This window comes from Plectropomus leopardus, chromosome 1 (genome assembly GCF_008729295.1).
Source record: "Plectropomus leopardus isolate mb chromosome 1, YSFRI_Pleo_2.0, whole genome shotgun sequence".
NCBI classification, from domain to species: domain Eukaryota; kingdom Metazoa; phylum Chordata; class Actinopteri; order Perciformes; family Serranidae; genus Plectropomus; species Plectropomus leopardus.
The window spans coordinates 38781788-38798884 of NC_056463.1; the positions used below are offsets into that span (position 1 = coordinate 38781788).

The 17097-nt window shown below is 38.8% G+C and overlaps 2 protein-coding genes across 3 annotated transcripts in view; both read left to right on the forward strand.

Annotated features, from left to right (window-relative positions):
* The first annotated feature begins 2529 nt into the window (after positions 1-2529).
* Positions 2530-4947, forward strand: LOC121945563 (guanylyl cyclase-activating protein 2-like). The gene is made up of 4 exons (XM_042489805.1): positions 2530-2733; positions 2943-3092; positions 4560-4659; positions 4826-4947. Exons 1-4 carry the CDS (start codon positions 2530-2532, stop codon positions 4945-4947), a joined length of 576 nt encoding a protein of 191 aa, XP_042345739.1.
* A 5976-nt stretch (positions 4948-10923) lies between these two features.
* The window catches only part of si:ch211-220f16.2 (golgin subfamily B member 1), a 45017-nt gene continuing 38843 nt past the window's right edge, over positions 10924-17097 (forward strand). Inside the window, exons 1-5 of one of the 2 annotated variants that reach the window (XM_042484843.1) lie at positions 10924-11023; positions 12565-12624; positions 15288-15452; positions 16339-16476; positions 16897-17013. In XM_042484843.1, the coding sequence (XP_042340777.1) occupies positions 12580-12624; positions 15288-15452; positions 16339-16476; positions 16897-17013 (465 nt within the window). In that variant the 5' untranslated portion in view covers positions 10924-11023; positions 12565-12579. The remainder of the gene's footprint in view (positions 11024-12564; positions 12625-15287; positions 15453-16338; positions 16477-16896; positions 17014-17097) is intronic. The other variant, XM_042484854.1, reaches the window with a different exon arrangement.

Genomic DNA, 17097 nt, shown 5'->3' on the forward strand with positions numbered 1-17097 from the left:
CCAGCGGGTGTTAGGGATTTTTTTGTGCAGTGGGAATGAGGCTTAGAGAGGTGTTTGAAAGGGGATGAGAGGTGGGTGTGAACTGGGAGGGCAAAGGGAGGACAAGAACAGGAAGCAAGGAGGAATATATAGGTACGCTTGACAGGTGATTAGCAGTGTGGCTGAGACCTGTCACTGCTCCTAAACCCCCAGTTAACCAGCTGACCAGTCTGCCACTGCCTGTGGAGAGGGGGGCTTGAAACAATGGCGTGTTTTAATGTAGCCTTTTCTAAGTATGCATGTATAAATGTACACCTGATGTTGGAGGTGGTATAAGGTAAGGTAAGGTAAGGTAGATTTATTGTTCATTTTTTAATGAAAGAACAACAAGTTTAAAAAATGATATTTCATTGGTCCTTGATCCTGCTACATCTTTGGATTTGAAGGTTGAGTTGATTAGAATCAGCAGCTGCTATGAAGATTCCATCCAGTTGCTTGGTGATGTTGCTGCTGATGGCATCGTTCAATTTCTGCAATGCATTTTTTGAATTTGCATCAGAGTCCTTCCCAACAATGTCTGCCCATCCAGTGCAACAGCTTGATCCGTGATGTTAGTGGGTTAATCATGTCTCTGTGAAGATGTGCACAGAGCAGTCCCAGATCTGCTGCATGAGCTTGGTAGAGGAACAGTAGAGGAAGTCAGGCCAGCCACACCGTGATCTTCTCCCTCTTTTCGTCCGGCAATCTCATTTTCATTTCTCCCCCTCCAGTCTGACTGGCTTGTTGGCGTATGCCGTCAGTGGCGACCCTCTCATGGTCTACTGTATTCATTCCAAGCCCCACAAAACTATTCTCAATGCCGATAAATCGAAGATAGGTCGTGCTTCAGCAGAAGGGGCCATGGTGTCGGAAAACCGTTGCTCAATTAGCTTTAGTCACACTTCATCCACTTTCTCTCATGCCAGCAGACATTAGACAGAAGAAGGCTTGGTAGAGGAAAAGCTCTCAGTCCAGGTCGTTTAAGTCTCGCCCCGACACTGACTCTCCTCCCCCTCTGCGTCTGGTACTTTCAGTTTTGTTTCTCCCCTCTGGTCTGACTCGCTGTTCAGCACAGGCCACTTCTCTATCATAGAAAAGTTGTGCCTCAGCAAAGGGGGCCATGGTATCGAGAAAAAGTAGCAAGGATTTGCGGAGCTACTGTCTGCTGCATCTACATGCGCTGCCGTCGCTATAGCAACACTTGTCAGTGTATGTGGGAATGGGCCCGACAGCAAGACCATTTATAGATGGGCAATGCTCGAAGAAGAATTTTAACCCTTTTGAAACCTGAGGAAATTGCATTGATTTCTTCCAAAAACATGGGAAGAAGGCAATGGGCAACTTAAGAAATGGACTCAAAAGTTAAAAGAAAATTACCTGAAAATAACGAAAAAAAAGGAGTAAGAAAAAACGAACAAGTACAATATATATTTTTCATTCATTAATTAATTCATTGCCCACACCTGCTTGTCCTCATAAGGGGCTGGAGTCTATCCCAGCTGTCATTGGGCGAGAGGTGGGGTACACCCTGGACAGGTCGCCAGACCATCACAGGGGTGACACTGAGACAGACAACCTTTCACACTCTCATTCTTCAAATCCCCCCCCCCCCCCCCCCCCCTCCCCCCCCCCACAACACACACACACACACACACACACACACACAATGTCCAAACCTCACCCCAACCTCCACTATTCTCACCTGTGTCCTGATCTGACAGCATTTCATTGTAACTCACTGATTGTGAGGTCAGCTGCAGGTAGTAAGCACAATTAGCACAACTAACTATTATTAATTTTGAACTGAGTTCTTTCCTCCTTCACAAATTAACTTTGTATTTCCTCAGATCTTTAATGTTATCAGTATCATCTGTATTAATTCAGATCATATGAGAAGCACAGTATGCAGATGTCTAACCCAAACTCTTCAGTTATGTTGATATCCCTCACAATTACATTATGTCCTCAAATGAACTGTGCAGTGGGCCAGCATCAGCCCAGTTTCATAATGTATTCAGGGTGGGTGATCAGTGGTTAGAGAGACCTCAGTGGATTAACTGTTTTACCAAGACCACACTCAAGCTTTGACGTCATACATCTTTTAATCTGGCTGAGAGCTCGGCCGTGGCCTTTTGTCTTCAGGGGGTAATCCACTGATTGACCATCCTGATCAAGTTGAAATAAGTTGTTGCTTCCAGGTACATTTATGAGTGCACAGTAGTGAGGGGATCAGGATTTGTTTTTGTAGCAATATGGAGTGGCTTTGTCAGATTTTTGGAATTACAAAAACCGTAGAGAAAAGGCATTCTCAAGAAGAATTTGAAGGAGATCACTGAAAAGTCAATAGGATTTGTCCTGCAGGTTAACTTATAATAGCCTACAGTGGTTCATCTGACGGGAGCAGCAGCCATGGATCCATGGCTAGGGCACAGTGATGAACGTGCCTGACAAGTTCTCTGTAGGTTTTTCATAGTTTTAAAAACTTTTTTTTTCTGGATTGCATTTATAAATATGGGTCAAGAACAGAGTGGTGTAGAAGATAAGGAAGTGACTCTTCAACACATCCAGGAACTTTACCGTAAATTTGCGAGTGAATGTCCAAGTGGAAATCTGCACTTACACGAATTCAAGAGAATCTTTGGAATCAGCAGCAACTCCACAGAAGAAGAATCTGCATATATGGACAATGTGTTTCGATCTTTTGATACAAATAAGGTAATGTACCGTGTCTTGAGTGATATAGGATATAAAGTATATGAATTTACAAGTAAGTAACCAGTATTTTAGGGAATATGCTGTTAGATAAACCAGTGTTAATGACAATCTTCAATATTTGTCAGTATTTGCCTTAAAATTGCAATATACCAGTCTTTGCTGGAAGGCATTATGATGATGATGCGTACACCAACCTGTTTTCCTCTTAGGATGGTAAAATCGACTTCCTGGAGTATGTGGCAGCACTGCATCTTGTTCTTCGCGGAAAACTGGTGGACAAACTGAAATGGTCCTTTAAAGTTTATGACAGAGATGGAAATGGCTGTCTGGACAGACAGGAAGTTAGACACATAGTCCAGGTAAGATTTTATTTCTAAATAAATTATTTGCATCAGTTACTTGCATCGGTTACATTTTGCAAGACTAATGTTTTATAATGCATTAGGCTTCAATGAGGCACTGTTTTCCAACATGGTCCACATTCATGTTTTGATTTGAGGTATTGTTAAATTTTAATATCCAAAATATCCAGCTGTGAATACCCTCTTAACTGTGCAAAATTCACATAGTTCTGCTGTAGGTTCGTGAAGAGCTTTCAGTACAGTATTGCTTAATGCAAACAGCACATTTCCCATCCAAAGAGATTTTGCAAAGTCACCATAATATCATTATGAACACACTCACTCACTGACTGAGGTTACATGGACATGTATAACGTGTTTATGAGGTCTTTCCTGGTTATGATCATTTTTGGGATATGGTGTTTATATACTCCAGCTAGCATATTCAGGTTTCTCATAAACAGAATATGCTGAATACTTGCTCAAAGACATAACGGGAACATTTCAAAAATGTATCATAAACTCGTCATTAATGTCCATGTGAATGCACTGACTGTTTCAATGCAGCAACAGATTGCTATAATTAGAATCATATTCAAAGCTACAGTCAGGATCCAAACAACAGTAAGAGTCAACTGTTGGATTGCTTTGCTTCAATATTAAAAATTCTCTGATTTCACAGAGTCCCCTGACTTTTTCTCTATTCCAGAAGGTGAATATCAGAATTTTACAAAAGCAGTCTTATCTTTATCTTTCTCAAATTAGTACTCAAAGTAAAATATAAAGTCTCAGCTGAAAGTGAAGCTCTGCTCTTTCCAAAAACAAATACGTAAACATGACCAAAATTTAACATTCTCTAGCAGTGACTGTTAATACATTCCAGTGGTTCTCAAGATGCTGTAAACTTGGTTTCAAACCCAAAGTAAAAGTAAAGATCAAATCAAAGTTTCAGTTAGAAAAAAAAACATCCTTCAGAATGATTTATTCAGAATTTAACACTTAAAAGTATCCACTGATCTGCGTCTTTGGGTGTGGTTTGATCAGATGTGACTGACAGCAGCCTGGCAACTTGAGCAAACAACACCACAAACCACCACTCAGTTGTCACTAAATTCTGCTTGGTGTAAAGAAATGGGTGACATCCCATTTTTTTCCATTCACTGCAAATCAGTGAGTGGAGCACAGAAGAAGAATTCAAATATACAAATTTCTCTGTTTTAAATTTTAACTTAATTTTAACTCTATACTTGTGTGTTTTGTCCTTTTATATAAATTGTCGTGGTAATGTTTGAAGGAGACTGAGAACAAAAACTGAGATGACAAATACAGACTTAAATCTTGAAATCTGATATTAAAAGTACAAAATGCAAATACAAGCACGAGGATTCACAAGGGAAGTGGTTCTGTTAAATGTTTGATTTGTTGGCATGAGATGTTTTCATCTGAAGTAAAATTTGCTTATGTTTTTTCTTTTCATCTGCTCAGATCATCAGCAAGTTAAAGAGGCATAAGGACCCGAGCACCACAGAGAACGCTGAAGATATCTGTGACAGAATCTTTGATCTGGTGGACAAGAATAAAGACAGTAAGTTCAAAGTTGGTGATACTGTACCCCCTTTAATATGTGGGCATGGTATCATCAACATGTGCCCACATGTCAATAGTGTCTGTTAGAACTGTGCTTTAATGAAGATTCACTGTCACATGTAGCTTTGGATTGTACCATTCTGTTTCTCTCGTCAATTATCTAGGTCAGATTTCTTTGGAGGAATTTATTGAAGGGGCAGAGAAGGACCCATGGGTGATGGATCAGCTCAAACTGGACATCGGGCCCTGTGACTGGTTCATTGACCAGCAGGAGAAGAAGCCCTGACTTCAAAGTGCACAGTGTGGGTTGTTCCGATAAATGACTGGACACTTAGTGACAGGAATGATCTGTCTTCAGTGTTCAGTCTTTTGTTTACACACACGGTGGTGCAACATGGTGGACTCCATGGAAGACGACCTGTTCCCATGTACACATGGAAGGCTCTCTCTAAGGGAACAAAAACACAACAATTCATATTTCAGGTGATTATTAAGGAATGAAAACATAATTATGAGTATTATATTCAATTACTGCTAAAGTAAGTCCTAGACACTGGACTTAACAGATCACAGAGTTTAACAGATCACATGCACTGGCAGGCAAGCTTTCTCTTATGATGAAGATGAAGATGTTTTTAAAAAACAACAAGAATATTCTAGGTTATTTTGCCGTTTAATAAAGTCTCATATGGCCATTGCAACATGAAAAAGTCATAGTTTGTCCCATCATCAATGACTTGATGCCATTGCTGTGATGAATATTTTTTGGCAAAAATGACAAGATTTAAAAAAGCATTAATTTTATTATTATTATCAGGGTTTGTTTAATATACTACACTATGTATTTATTTATAAAGTTAATCAATATTTATTCACAAAACTGTACATGATTAAACTTTTCACAAGCTCCTTTTGGTATTTTTTACTTTGGCAATAATTATCAAAGTTTTGTGGCTGCCAGTGGGAAGGTGAGCCGATGGAATAAAGTGTGCAAAGTTTGTTTTTTGGTTTATGCTTCCTAGAACACACATTGTCCATGAGTAAATGTCCCAAACACTGTTCATTAGACACTACAGTGAGGCATAAAAGTTCATAAAAACTATTTTGATTGTTGATGACTAAAAGGAAATGTGCAATTTGGGGAACTGCATTAATTTGATTTCTTGCAGTGGATTAAAATCAATACCACTTTTATCTCTCCATTATAGGAGACTGTTATCTATAGCTTACCATAAACCAGAAACGGGGGAAAAGCCAGCCCAACTCTGCTCAAATGTAAATTAATGAATAAATAAACAAAGTTTGCCTACCAGAACTTTTAAAGTTCACCAAATAAGATGTTACATCTTGTGTAAAAAAAAAAAAAGACACATTGTGGTTTGTGCTAGATTTTTTCTTGGGTAGGCGCTGACTACCTGCCCAGCTGGTATCAGACATCAATACGATAAATTTTGGTTCGAATCCAAAACTGAGTAGATGGTATTTTAAATGTCCAACTACATTAGAATTTCACATTGGACGTGAATATTATAGCGTTTCGCAGACGTTGGGTTTTCTTGTCATTACAACTAAATATGATTATTCTACTTCCAGATAATGTTAGCATGAGATGTCTGAAAGACACTGGATTTACATTACTTAACAACACAATTAAAAATCAACTTCATCTGTTGACTGTATACTCCTTGCAATCTGATGTTGGCATTAGATTTTTGACATCAAATTTGGTCACCTGACATTACATGTTTTATATAATTATATACTTTCATATACTCTGCAGGATTATTCTGTTTGGAAATATGCTTGCCAGTGAAAGTGAAAATAAAAGCCAACCATAGATTCACTCTAGTTTTGGGCTTTATTTTGATTTTTTCGGGGCTGTGTCTCTTGGATGCTGCCTACAGTCTGGCAGCTGGTCTCTACCTTTGTATAAAGCCACAACTTCACCTGAGGGGTACACGCCTACCAACATCCCAAACACAGAAAATAAGAGGAAAATAATTAAATCCAGATGTGTCTGCTGAAAAATAGAATTACTGCTGTATGAGTCTGATTATTGCAAAATTGTACACAATATATCTTTAGGTCAACGCTTTTGTCACCAAGTCTCCAAACATTAGTTGAATTCTGTTTCTGAATGCTAAACACCAAATTTTACTCAAAATTTCCTTAACCCCCTTTATTTCATTTAATTATTTTTATTTATTTTTTTAGCCATGTCTTGCTAAGTTGCAGACTGGCTTTTCCTCATGTTTATGAAAGAAATTAAACCAATTTCAGGTTACAAAGGGTTAAGGTAGGCTGTAAGGTGTGCTAAATGACACTGATATTTTGTTATGTTATGTCAATACAGAAAACTCAGTCGATCCATCTAATAACTCACGCCCTTACTGCTGTTTCTACTGTACTTCTTTCTACTATCTCTTTGCTCACTGTGTGCCTGCTTTAAAACACAGAAGAGGATCTATTTCATTATCAGATCTTTTTTGAGAGGTCATCTAAATTTGAATGATAAAGACAATGAAAGCAGTAATTAGGTGCACAAATGCAGAAAAGGGTGTAACAGGAGTCTGAATATAGAAAGTAAGGGGAATAAATCAAACATGTCACTCAGTTGTTGTTTACAACCTTTTTATGTCTGCTGTCTGCTATCATTTAGTAGCTCCAGGTTTCATTCTGTTTTTCCCTTTTTTGTCAGCTGCTGTGATATTGTAAATATGGTCCCCCCCTGTAAAGTTCAAAATTAACAAAAGACCATTGAAATGTGTGTGCATGTTTTAGTATATATTTTACTTTATTATATTAGAAACTGTTTGGTTACCATGGAAATTTCGTTTAGTGTGCTAATTTCTACATTAGTTATACTCTCACATTTCTCATAATACAAAAACTCACACAAGCATGCGCTTCGACATAGTGTCAACAGAGCTGTCACCACCCTTACGGAGGCCTTCACTGTATGGATTTAGTCTGACTTACTCTTCTTAGCCTTTAAGGCTCTTTACCTAATAGTATCAGTAGCCTATCCATGACTTCACAGAGACAGCCATGAGAACATACATGTCTTTTACATATCTTAGCTCATTTTAACATAGGCTATATATAGCCTAATCAACAGATTTTTACACACACTGTCTTCATGAAATTAGGTAATGAGGGACACATTTTGGAAGATTACCAATAAAACCCCTTAGAACTCTGCAGACTACCTTACGTGTTAGTTGTATATCTTGAGTTCCTGCTATTCTAGTATGAAGAAAAAATGTTGAGTAAAATAACTTAAAAGTTTGGATTTTCAAACACGTCGAGAACCCCAACCTCACTCTGATGACATGTTCAGGAAAAATGGGACAGCTGATAAAGTAAAATGATATGTTTGGTAAAGTTAAAAAAAGTCTTTTGAAATGACTAAATCCATTTATCAGTTCAGTGATTAATTCATTAGATCATTAATGTAAAAAGTTTACAAAAGCATGCAAATCCAGGTGACAAAAAGGCTAGGTGCTGGACAAGAGATACAGGGGAGGAATAAACAAAGTCACACCAATAGATTATGCTCCCATAAATATTTAATATAATTTGCACTACAGAGGTGATATTTTGAGCTACATGCTCTTAATCTGAAATCATTCGTGTAACCTGTGGCTACTCTACAGTGGACGTGTGTGTGTGTGTGTGTGTGTGTGTGTGTGTATGTGTGTACAACAATCATGGCTACATAGACTCATTGCACCATATGAAATGCTTTTTAAGTGACAAAAATACTAAAAAAAATATCTGTAATATGAAAGGGTGGCAGAAAATAGCATAAGTTATGTTTTATGGTAGCCTAAAAACATGCGAGTTTCACTTTAGAAAAAATGTCCCATTTTGGCTTTTTTTTGTCCCATTTTACCTAAATGCAAAGTATTCACTCAAAACTTTTTCCCATAAAAAGTAAAGAGTAGTTATAGTTATAGTAGTTATATTTCTATATAAGCCAAACTGTTAACAAAAAGCAATAGCTATAACCATTTTTGTGGTTATACCCTTATTGTTTTAGCTGCAATAGTCTAATAATAAAAATAATAATAATAAAATAATAATAATAATAATAATAATAATAATAATAATAATAAATGATGATAAGAATAAAAATAATCATCATCACCATCATTATCATGACGGTGCAAGTACAAAAATACAATTTAATAAATAAGTAAAACATAGAGAATTGAGCTAATATAAGCAGATAAAATTAATGAATGCCAATAAAAGGTCTTGAAATTTAAAACAGGTAAAAGAGCATAGTATATGGAAGTGCATAAAATCGTTGCCTGGGGAAACTAAAACAGGACCAATATCAAGTGTAATGATAATAAGTTGAAAACATAAAACCATTAAAAAAGAATAGTAAGGCTTTCTTTAAAACGTTTTGAGGAAAGACCTCAAAGCTTCAGTGGAGTATACCAATTTCAAACTGAGGTGAAGGCTGTACCAGAGGCGAGGGGCCATCACTGAAAACACACGGTTGCCATTGATTTTCCATCTGGTCTGTGGGACTGCTACTAAGATTTGATTCGCTGATCTTAGGGGTCTGGCTGAGCTGTAAGGGGTCAGATTTTTGATGTATGGATGACCTTGTAGTTGATTAGTACAATTTTAAAATATATTCTAAAATTAATGGTTAACCAGTGCAATGATGCTAAAATTGGGGTGATGTGACAGAACCTTCTGGATTAAGTTAATAATCTGGCTGCTGAGTTCTGTATAAACTGTACTTGTGAGACTGAATTGGAGTTTAAAAAGAGAATTACAGTTGTTCAGGCAGGGTGATAACCATGTAAATCTGTGTCATTAAAACTGAGCATGTGTTTTATCTTAGAGATGTTATGTAACTGATAAAAACCAGTTTGGGCAAATTTGTTGTTGTTCAAAGGATAGCTGGCTGTCACAAGTTACTCCAAGATTCTTTGCAACAGATTTAACGTTGACAGTAAGTGAACCAAGAGAGAGCTGTATCTGTAGGTTGTGATGTTCTGAAACAATGATCAAAACCTCTGTTTTATTGCTATTAAACTGAAAGAAGTTAGCTGCCATCCAGCCCTTGACATTAGATAAATAGGAATGAATTATGGTTATATTGGTTTTTTTTATTTTATTTTTTTTTATGGTTATATTGTTAAGTTCATGTGGTTTAAATGACAGGTATAACTATGGATGGTAAATGGACTGCACTTGTATAAGGCTTTTTTCCACTCAAAGCGCTTTCACACTACATCACATTCACCCATTCACACACTGGTGGCTGACGCTGCCATACAAGGTGCCACCTGTTACTCAGTAACCATTCATACGCATGCACACTCCAATGGCACAGCATCAGGAGCAATTTGAGATATTTTGACCGTTGACTGGAGGAGCCAGGGATCATCAGCATAACAATGAATAAAGATGTTGTGCTGGCGAATGATATGTTCAAGGGGTAACATGTACAGTGAGAGTAAAATCGGTCCAAGAATAGATTCTTGGGGCAGTCCACAGGCCATACTAGCTGTTGACGATTTTAAATCCTGAATGGCGATTTAAAAATTTCTTTCTTAAATCCTATTTTCTAGGTCAGCGCATCTCCAGTGATGCCAGGCCAGCCCATTTCCTCAGTCGTGCTACTCTATGGTGTTGAAGGCCAGCTTCATTTGTCCCATTTTACCTGATGTCCCACTTACCTGACTACACCCTACTCCTACTGCCTTCTTTAGGCAATGTTTCTACCTGCACACACTATAGTTAGGCTATATATTTCTTTCATCCTGTAGGCTATCACTACTGCATCTCAGTATTTCTCATTATATTTTATACATATTACATTAAAGTCCTATATTTTAACCTCTTCACTATTTAGTGTTTGTGTCTTTGGCCTGTGATTCTCATTTTTTTATATAGGCTATGTATTTATATAGTTTGTGTGTGCAAGAAAGGCCATTCAAACGAAAGCGGACATGATAGGTAAATTACTATCTTGTTGTTCGTTTCATCTTTGATGGCAAACACAGGCCTCTCGTGATGAAAATGCATATAATGAGCTAATAGAGAACTTAACGTCTGCATAGCTCTAGCAGGTTCAGCCATGTGCATGACCGTCCTGCATATTATTTGCCTGTGGCCGATCATAATGATAAAATATCTTTCGATGGCTTTCCTCCGGGACATGTCACCGAGACACAACAGCGCATGCGCAGGTTCTCAGTTGTCTGTTGACAAACGTGACCAAGGCATATCTCTGTCCCATTTGCAATTTCGCCAAATGAAATAAAATGTAATTAAACGGGAATCTGTCGACGTTGTGCGGTAGCAGCTGGATTCTTCATGAAGTTGTGAATCCGGTAAGTAATATTTAACGGCAGTAAGTTGTTTGACTGAGCTAATTCAAGTGGAGAGTCAAGATGCAGTTCAATGCTAGCTAAGTTAGCATGTAGCGAGATAAAGTTAGCCAACTGGATTAACAATTTGCTATTAATGGTATTTGTTTAAATAACTGGCCCACTTTCCGACACCCACCCCAACACCTGAGGCCTTCTTCTGATACAAGTGTGACGCCTTTGCGGTTCATATGAGCCGTGGTTTGGCTCAGTCAGAGGGGTACCATTTAGAGATGCGAGCTAGTAAGTTAGCTAATGTTAAAGCCTCGTCTTCCCACAGACAACTTTTAGTGACGCCTGACTGACAGCACTGTTTAGCTGTGCTCACAGTGGCTGTTTTCTCCATCTCAGCCAGCTACGCTTTCTTTGCATTTTGCGATTGTGTGTCTAGATATTTTACTTATTCAGCGAAACGATCGGCTTGAGGACAGACATTTGGATGCCTGTTTCTTTTAGCCGTAGCGTCGGTTGCAGTATCTGTGTTTCACTTAGCTCTGTCTTTATCATTAATCTTTCCATTTCGATGTATTCTTCAGAGTAGAGGTTTATTAAGACTAACACAATCACCATCAGGGGACGAATCTGCAACAGTCTGCGTTACTCGTTACAAATAAGTAACGTTACGTCATTATCTGTGTAATTGAATTGCAGGAATCTTGACAGAACATGACACTCGGGAAAGATAGCAGATAATGGCATTGTAGGCACTGGGGACACTGTATGTTATGCTTGAGAGGACTAGTTTGACCTGATTTTCCCCTGCGTCACGTGGGTTCCAGCCAGCTGAATGAGTTGGGCTGGTCATGCACCCTGCCAGTGAGCTCAGGCTGCACCAGGCCTCGAGTCGGGGCCAGTTTAGTCTTGTAGTTGTTTAGCTGCAGCGAGCACCAGGAGCCACACCTGTCAGTCAGCTCTGACTCAAGGCTGTGTGTGTCTCTCTGCTGCTGACATGGAGCCTGCAGCCAGCTGAAAGTGAGACAGGCTTCATTATAATGTTGGATTCTTTCTCCAGCCTGCATCTCAGTAATCACTTGGCTGACTCGGCTTGCCTTTGACTTGCTGCTCAGGTTGTCTGATGAACTAACCTTGGAAGGCTGTACTTCTTAATCTGTTATGTACTATGCTGGGAGGCTTGTAAATATTTTATAGAGGCGACACAGAGAGAGTGTAGTCTTGCTTTGTCTGCAAGTCATGATGGCGGACCTGCTCTTGAACTAAAACCCAGTATCAGTCTTGCTCTTTAGAGGTCCAACCACCCCCTCCATAATGTTGTGTGTCTTACAATTACACATGTTCAGGAGTTAGGCTGTTTATGTCTGTTTGCTGAATATTTTCAATGTAGTAAAGGAAGCCTGATAAATTAGGAATACTGTTTTGTTGTTCAAGAACAGTTATCTCCAAAATGTTAATAAATGAGAGAACCCAAAATAGACTCACCCGCTAGCAGTGAAGTTGACACTTTCCTCAATTCTGAATAATTAACTTTCTTTCTTTCTTTCGGTCAGATCTGAACTGAAACCATGCTGAAATGGCTTTCTGGTGAGGAGGGAGAGCCTGGCTCTGTGGTGAGTACACATGATTTTTTTTTCACGTCTTGTATAAATGGTCACATTGTAATCTGTGTCTATAATCAGAATTATTACATATTTTTAGTGTGTGGATAACATGTCTAACCACTTGTTTCTGTTGAAACATTTTTAAGCAATGGATGCAATGATTCCAGACATGATGAAAATGGCTTGTGCTGAAACAGATGTCACTGAAGAGAAACATGAGTGTGTGTTGTAGGAATGTTACCACACCTTGACTTCATCACCCTTTCACCAATAGAGTTGATCAACTAAAGTAAAATACATGCTACAGAGTGATCATTCATTTTAGTCACCGCAACATTTCTCAGACACAGGCAGTGATTTCAATAAATCCTTTGTCTGGATCCAAATATCCACCCTTCTCTTGCGGACTGAGCCCTTCTGGACTTCAGTTGTACATACTGTGACGTGCTCATGGTTGCCACGCGAAGCCTGCAAGAGCAGAGACTGCAAGCCGTTGTTAGCAAGGCCTCAAGTCTGTTTCACTCGTTGCTGCGTAAATGTTTGAGTGACACAACGGTCATGTGCAAGGATATCGTTAATGTCATTTTCCTCAATCAAGTCCATCAATGTGTCGGCTCACAAGATATAAATCCATATACAGGCTTTTTTTGTAACTGAACAAAACACATCCCTACACAACACACGGGCTACACACATTCAATAAAAGAGTAGTCAATGAAGATGAACTGATTAAAACGAAAACACATCCAAAACAGAAATAATATGAATAAAGACAGGACTACGATTCAGTAACATGGGTAGACCTGTGAGTTACATCAGATCACCTTCTATTGCCTATGTATTTAGCAGTACACTGTGCAGCTGAGCTAGGCTGCAATAACAATGATTACCATTATAGTCTATATTTCTACATATTTCTGTGTCATGATGTGTATAGTATTTCTGGCCTACATGACTCCAGTAGCATTAAAATAGGCTATGATAGCTGTTACACACATTATAAGTTTTGTTATTTTTAATCAGCTATTTAAAAAAAAACCTGCAAGGTAAAGTCTGTATAGCAATGAATTGTGGGTAATTAAAGAGTAACTAAGCTAAAGCAAAATTCAATTGCAATAGCAGGTTTCAGTCTCTATAAATATTTATCCACAATATGTAGAATTTTAATTCTTTGCAATCAGATATCAAGAGTTGGACCTGAATGACCTGAACTGAAACCTGTGCAATTTCATAATCATAATAGGCAATTTATTTTCATTTTCATTTCCATGTGCAATTGGTCTAAATATTCATTAACTTTTTAACTGTTAAGTTTTTTGTCTTGTTTATACTCTTTATATTGTTATTTGCTTTATTTAGCTTGTGCATTTGGTGCTTTTATATACCTTTTCTGCTGTAATAATGCAAATTTCCCCATTGTGGGACTATAAATGATTATCTTATCTTATCTTATCTTATCTTATCTTATCTTATCTTATCTTATCTTATCTTATCTTATCTTATCTTATCTTATCTTAATCTTATCTTATCTTATCTTTTCTTTTCTTTTCTTTTTCTTAATTAATCAACAACACTTCCTACATACCCATATATATTGCTTTTCAAGGGAAAAAAAGTGGTTTAGGGGTTTAGTTACTCTTTTAAATCAATAAAACCTGCATCCCAAGATGACTTTCTGGAAGTCTGCAGATGAACTGTGCATTTGGACACCCCTCAGCCCTCCTGGACTTCCCGGGAAAGTCTGCGAGTCTGCAAGTGAGGTGAAGTCCAGACATTTGGATTCAGCCTTTTATGTTATCTTTTGCAGCCTTCGTATTAGCAGCCGTTTAACTGGCTCAAAGGAAACCCAGCGAAAGCTTTGCAGTCTGTTTCATGTCCAGATAGACTGGAATTAGGGAGACTGCTGAGCTCAGGGCTTTGACTCAGACAACCAGAGCTCACACTTCCTGTGAGGGGAGGATCACTGCTCTGGCTTAAGCCCCCTGCACCCCATCCCGTTTACTCTACTGCCTCTACGGTTATCTCTATGTAAGGCCTTTCTACGAGTACAGTGATTGAGAAACTTGCTCAAAAACATTACATTTATTCACCAACTCACTCTCATCCAAATAACTCTTAATCTGAAGTGGTACAAGAGCAACATGTCTCATCTTTTGAGACACCCATTAGCCTTTACCTCTGTCATGTTTGTTGGAATTTCTCACATCACAGTTTTTTCTAAAATTGTAACAGCACAGTTTTATAAGCTCCCTCGAAACATATCATTGAAATTTCCACTAGGCTACACATTATTGGTCTATAGAATTGTGGAAATGTCATAACTTGTGTAGAAAAAGATAACTAATCAAATAGTTTCTATGTTTCAAAAAAGAAAAACTGGGATCAGTGCATCCCTGTTGCTCCATTCAGGTCCTCTCCCAGCAATCACAAGGGTCACATTCTCTGTTTTATAGGCTCTGTTGTCTGCTGGTGCTACATTCTAGTTATCCTCAATCTCACTCACACAAATACACACTCTAAAGCTGGCATCCTCCTGATCAACTCCAGATGGCCCTCAAAAATGTTATTGAAAACAAACACCAGTGTACTCATTCAGGATGTGCATTCATTTAAAACCAAATGCAGTGCTTCCTTTGGGTGACCAGCCCACCCTCTCCCCTGTCTGTCACCAGGGCCCAGGCTCTCCCCACGCTGCTGCTGCTGCTGCTGCTGCTGGAGGGGCCGCTGTGGAAGAGATGGCAGAGCGGCTAACCCAAACTGAGCTGCTTGTCACTCAGCTAAAGGACATGATCCGGGAGAAGGATGCAGCACTTCGGGCCAAAGATGACCAACTTAAGGTCAGGACAGTTCTGTGTCTTCAGGCAGCTCGCTTCTAGTAAGGCGGTGTGCAGGTTTATGAGTAAATACCCGCTGAGATGAAACATGCCCACATTGTGAGCACTGATGAAGAGGTCAATGTCATCATGTATCCGCGCTGTTGCTGGAGGCACCGTGTTTTTGGGTTGTCTATATTTTTGTACGTCTCATTCTTATGAATGGGATATCTCAGGACATTTTTTCAAATTTGGCACAAATGTCCATTTGGACTCAACAATTGAACTGCTTAGATTTTAGTGGTCAAAGGTTCAAGTCAAGGTTACTGTGACATCGTCTGTTTCATCATTGTGAAGGCAATATCTCGGGAATGCTTTCTCTAAATTTGGAACAAACGTCCACTTACACTCAAGAGTGAACTCATCAGAATTTGGTTGAGATTGCTTGGACTAAATGCACTCATACATGATCTAGGGCCAATCTGAGAGGGATTTGTGTCTGACTGAGCCGAGCACAGTCGGTCACATGAGTTATTCTGCTCCTGTTAGTCACTGAATGAGGTCACTCTGTTAAAAAAAACAAGATCTAGTTAACTATTAAACTCCTAAGTCAAAGTCTACTACACAATAATAAAGACAGGAATGTGAGATTAGAGTTCAGCCGTGATACAGTAAATGTTTGGCGTAGAGGCCACATTACAGGAGAGTGCAAACAGAAACATCCACTCCACCACAGGCCATCAACACACTGCTAGTCATCTCACACTGTCAGAGTCTACACTTCTGGCAGCATCTCCTCAAATGTTCTTGTATGCACTGTCCCTGCAGAAAGTGCTGCTGATAGAGTAACCAGGCATGTAACTTACGTTGTATTACAGCTGAGATAAAGAACATGTTGTCTGTGACTCAGGTGGAGAAGGAGACGTGCGAGACCAAATTGTCAAAGCTACGTCTGCAGAACAAAGCCAAGGTGACCTCCCTCACTACACAGCTGGAGGAGCTGAAGAAACAACAGGGGGGTCAGGGCACGCCAACACACAGCAAAAAGGTATATTGACCCACACACATATCCACGCTTTTCTGACAAAAATGTGAATACCTATGAAGAATGCATAAATTCCTGAAACCTCAACAGTATGTGTGTGATTTATAGAGTATTTTAATCCTAATTCATATTTAAGCAGTAAGTATTTTTTTTAACACAAGGGGGCATAAAGGCTGCAATGCAAAGTTATTTTTTGATCACACATTTTTCATTACATTATTCTTTCCTCAGGTCTTCTAGTTTCATATGCTACCAGTATCATCATCTTGGGCGGCAATTAATGCAGTTAATCTTAGGGCAAATAATGAATTAATGCTGACAGCCCCAGATTTAATATAAGCTTCTAATTGAGTTGTGTTACTGGTCCTCTGGCAGATGTAGTCCAGTGCTTGGCTCGCTGAAAGTTTTATTTGATGTCTGCAGGGGTCATCAGAGGGAGGAGGAGAGCAAGCTAGTCGGGGCAAGATTGTCTTGCTCAAGAAGAAAGTTGAGGAACTAGAACAGCAGCTGGCACAAAGACAGGGGGAACTTGAAAACAAGGTAAAGTATCTTCATTTATCCTGTACAGCAAAATGAGATTTGGTCTCCTCATGAATTTATGTAAAGATGATGTTTTTTTTATTA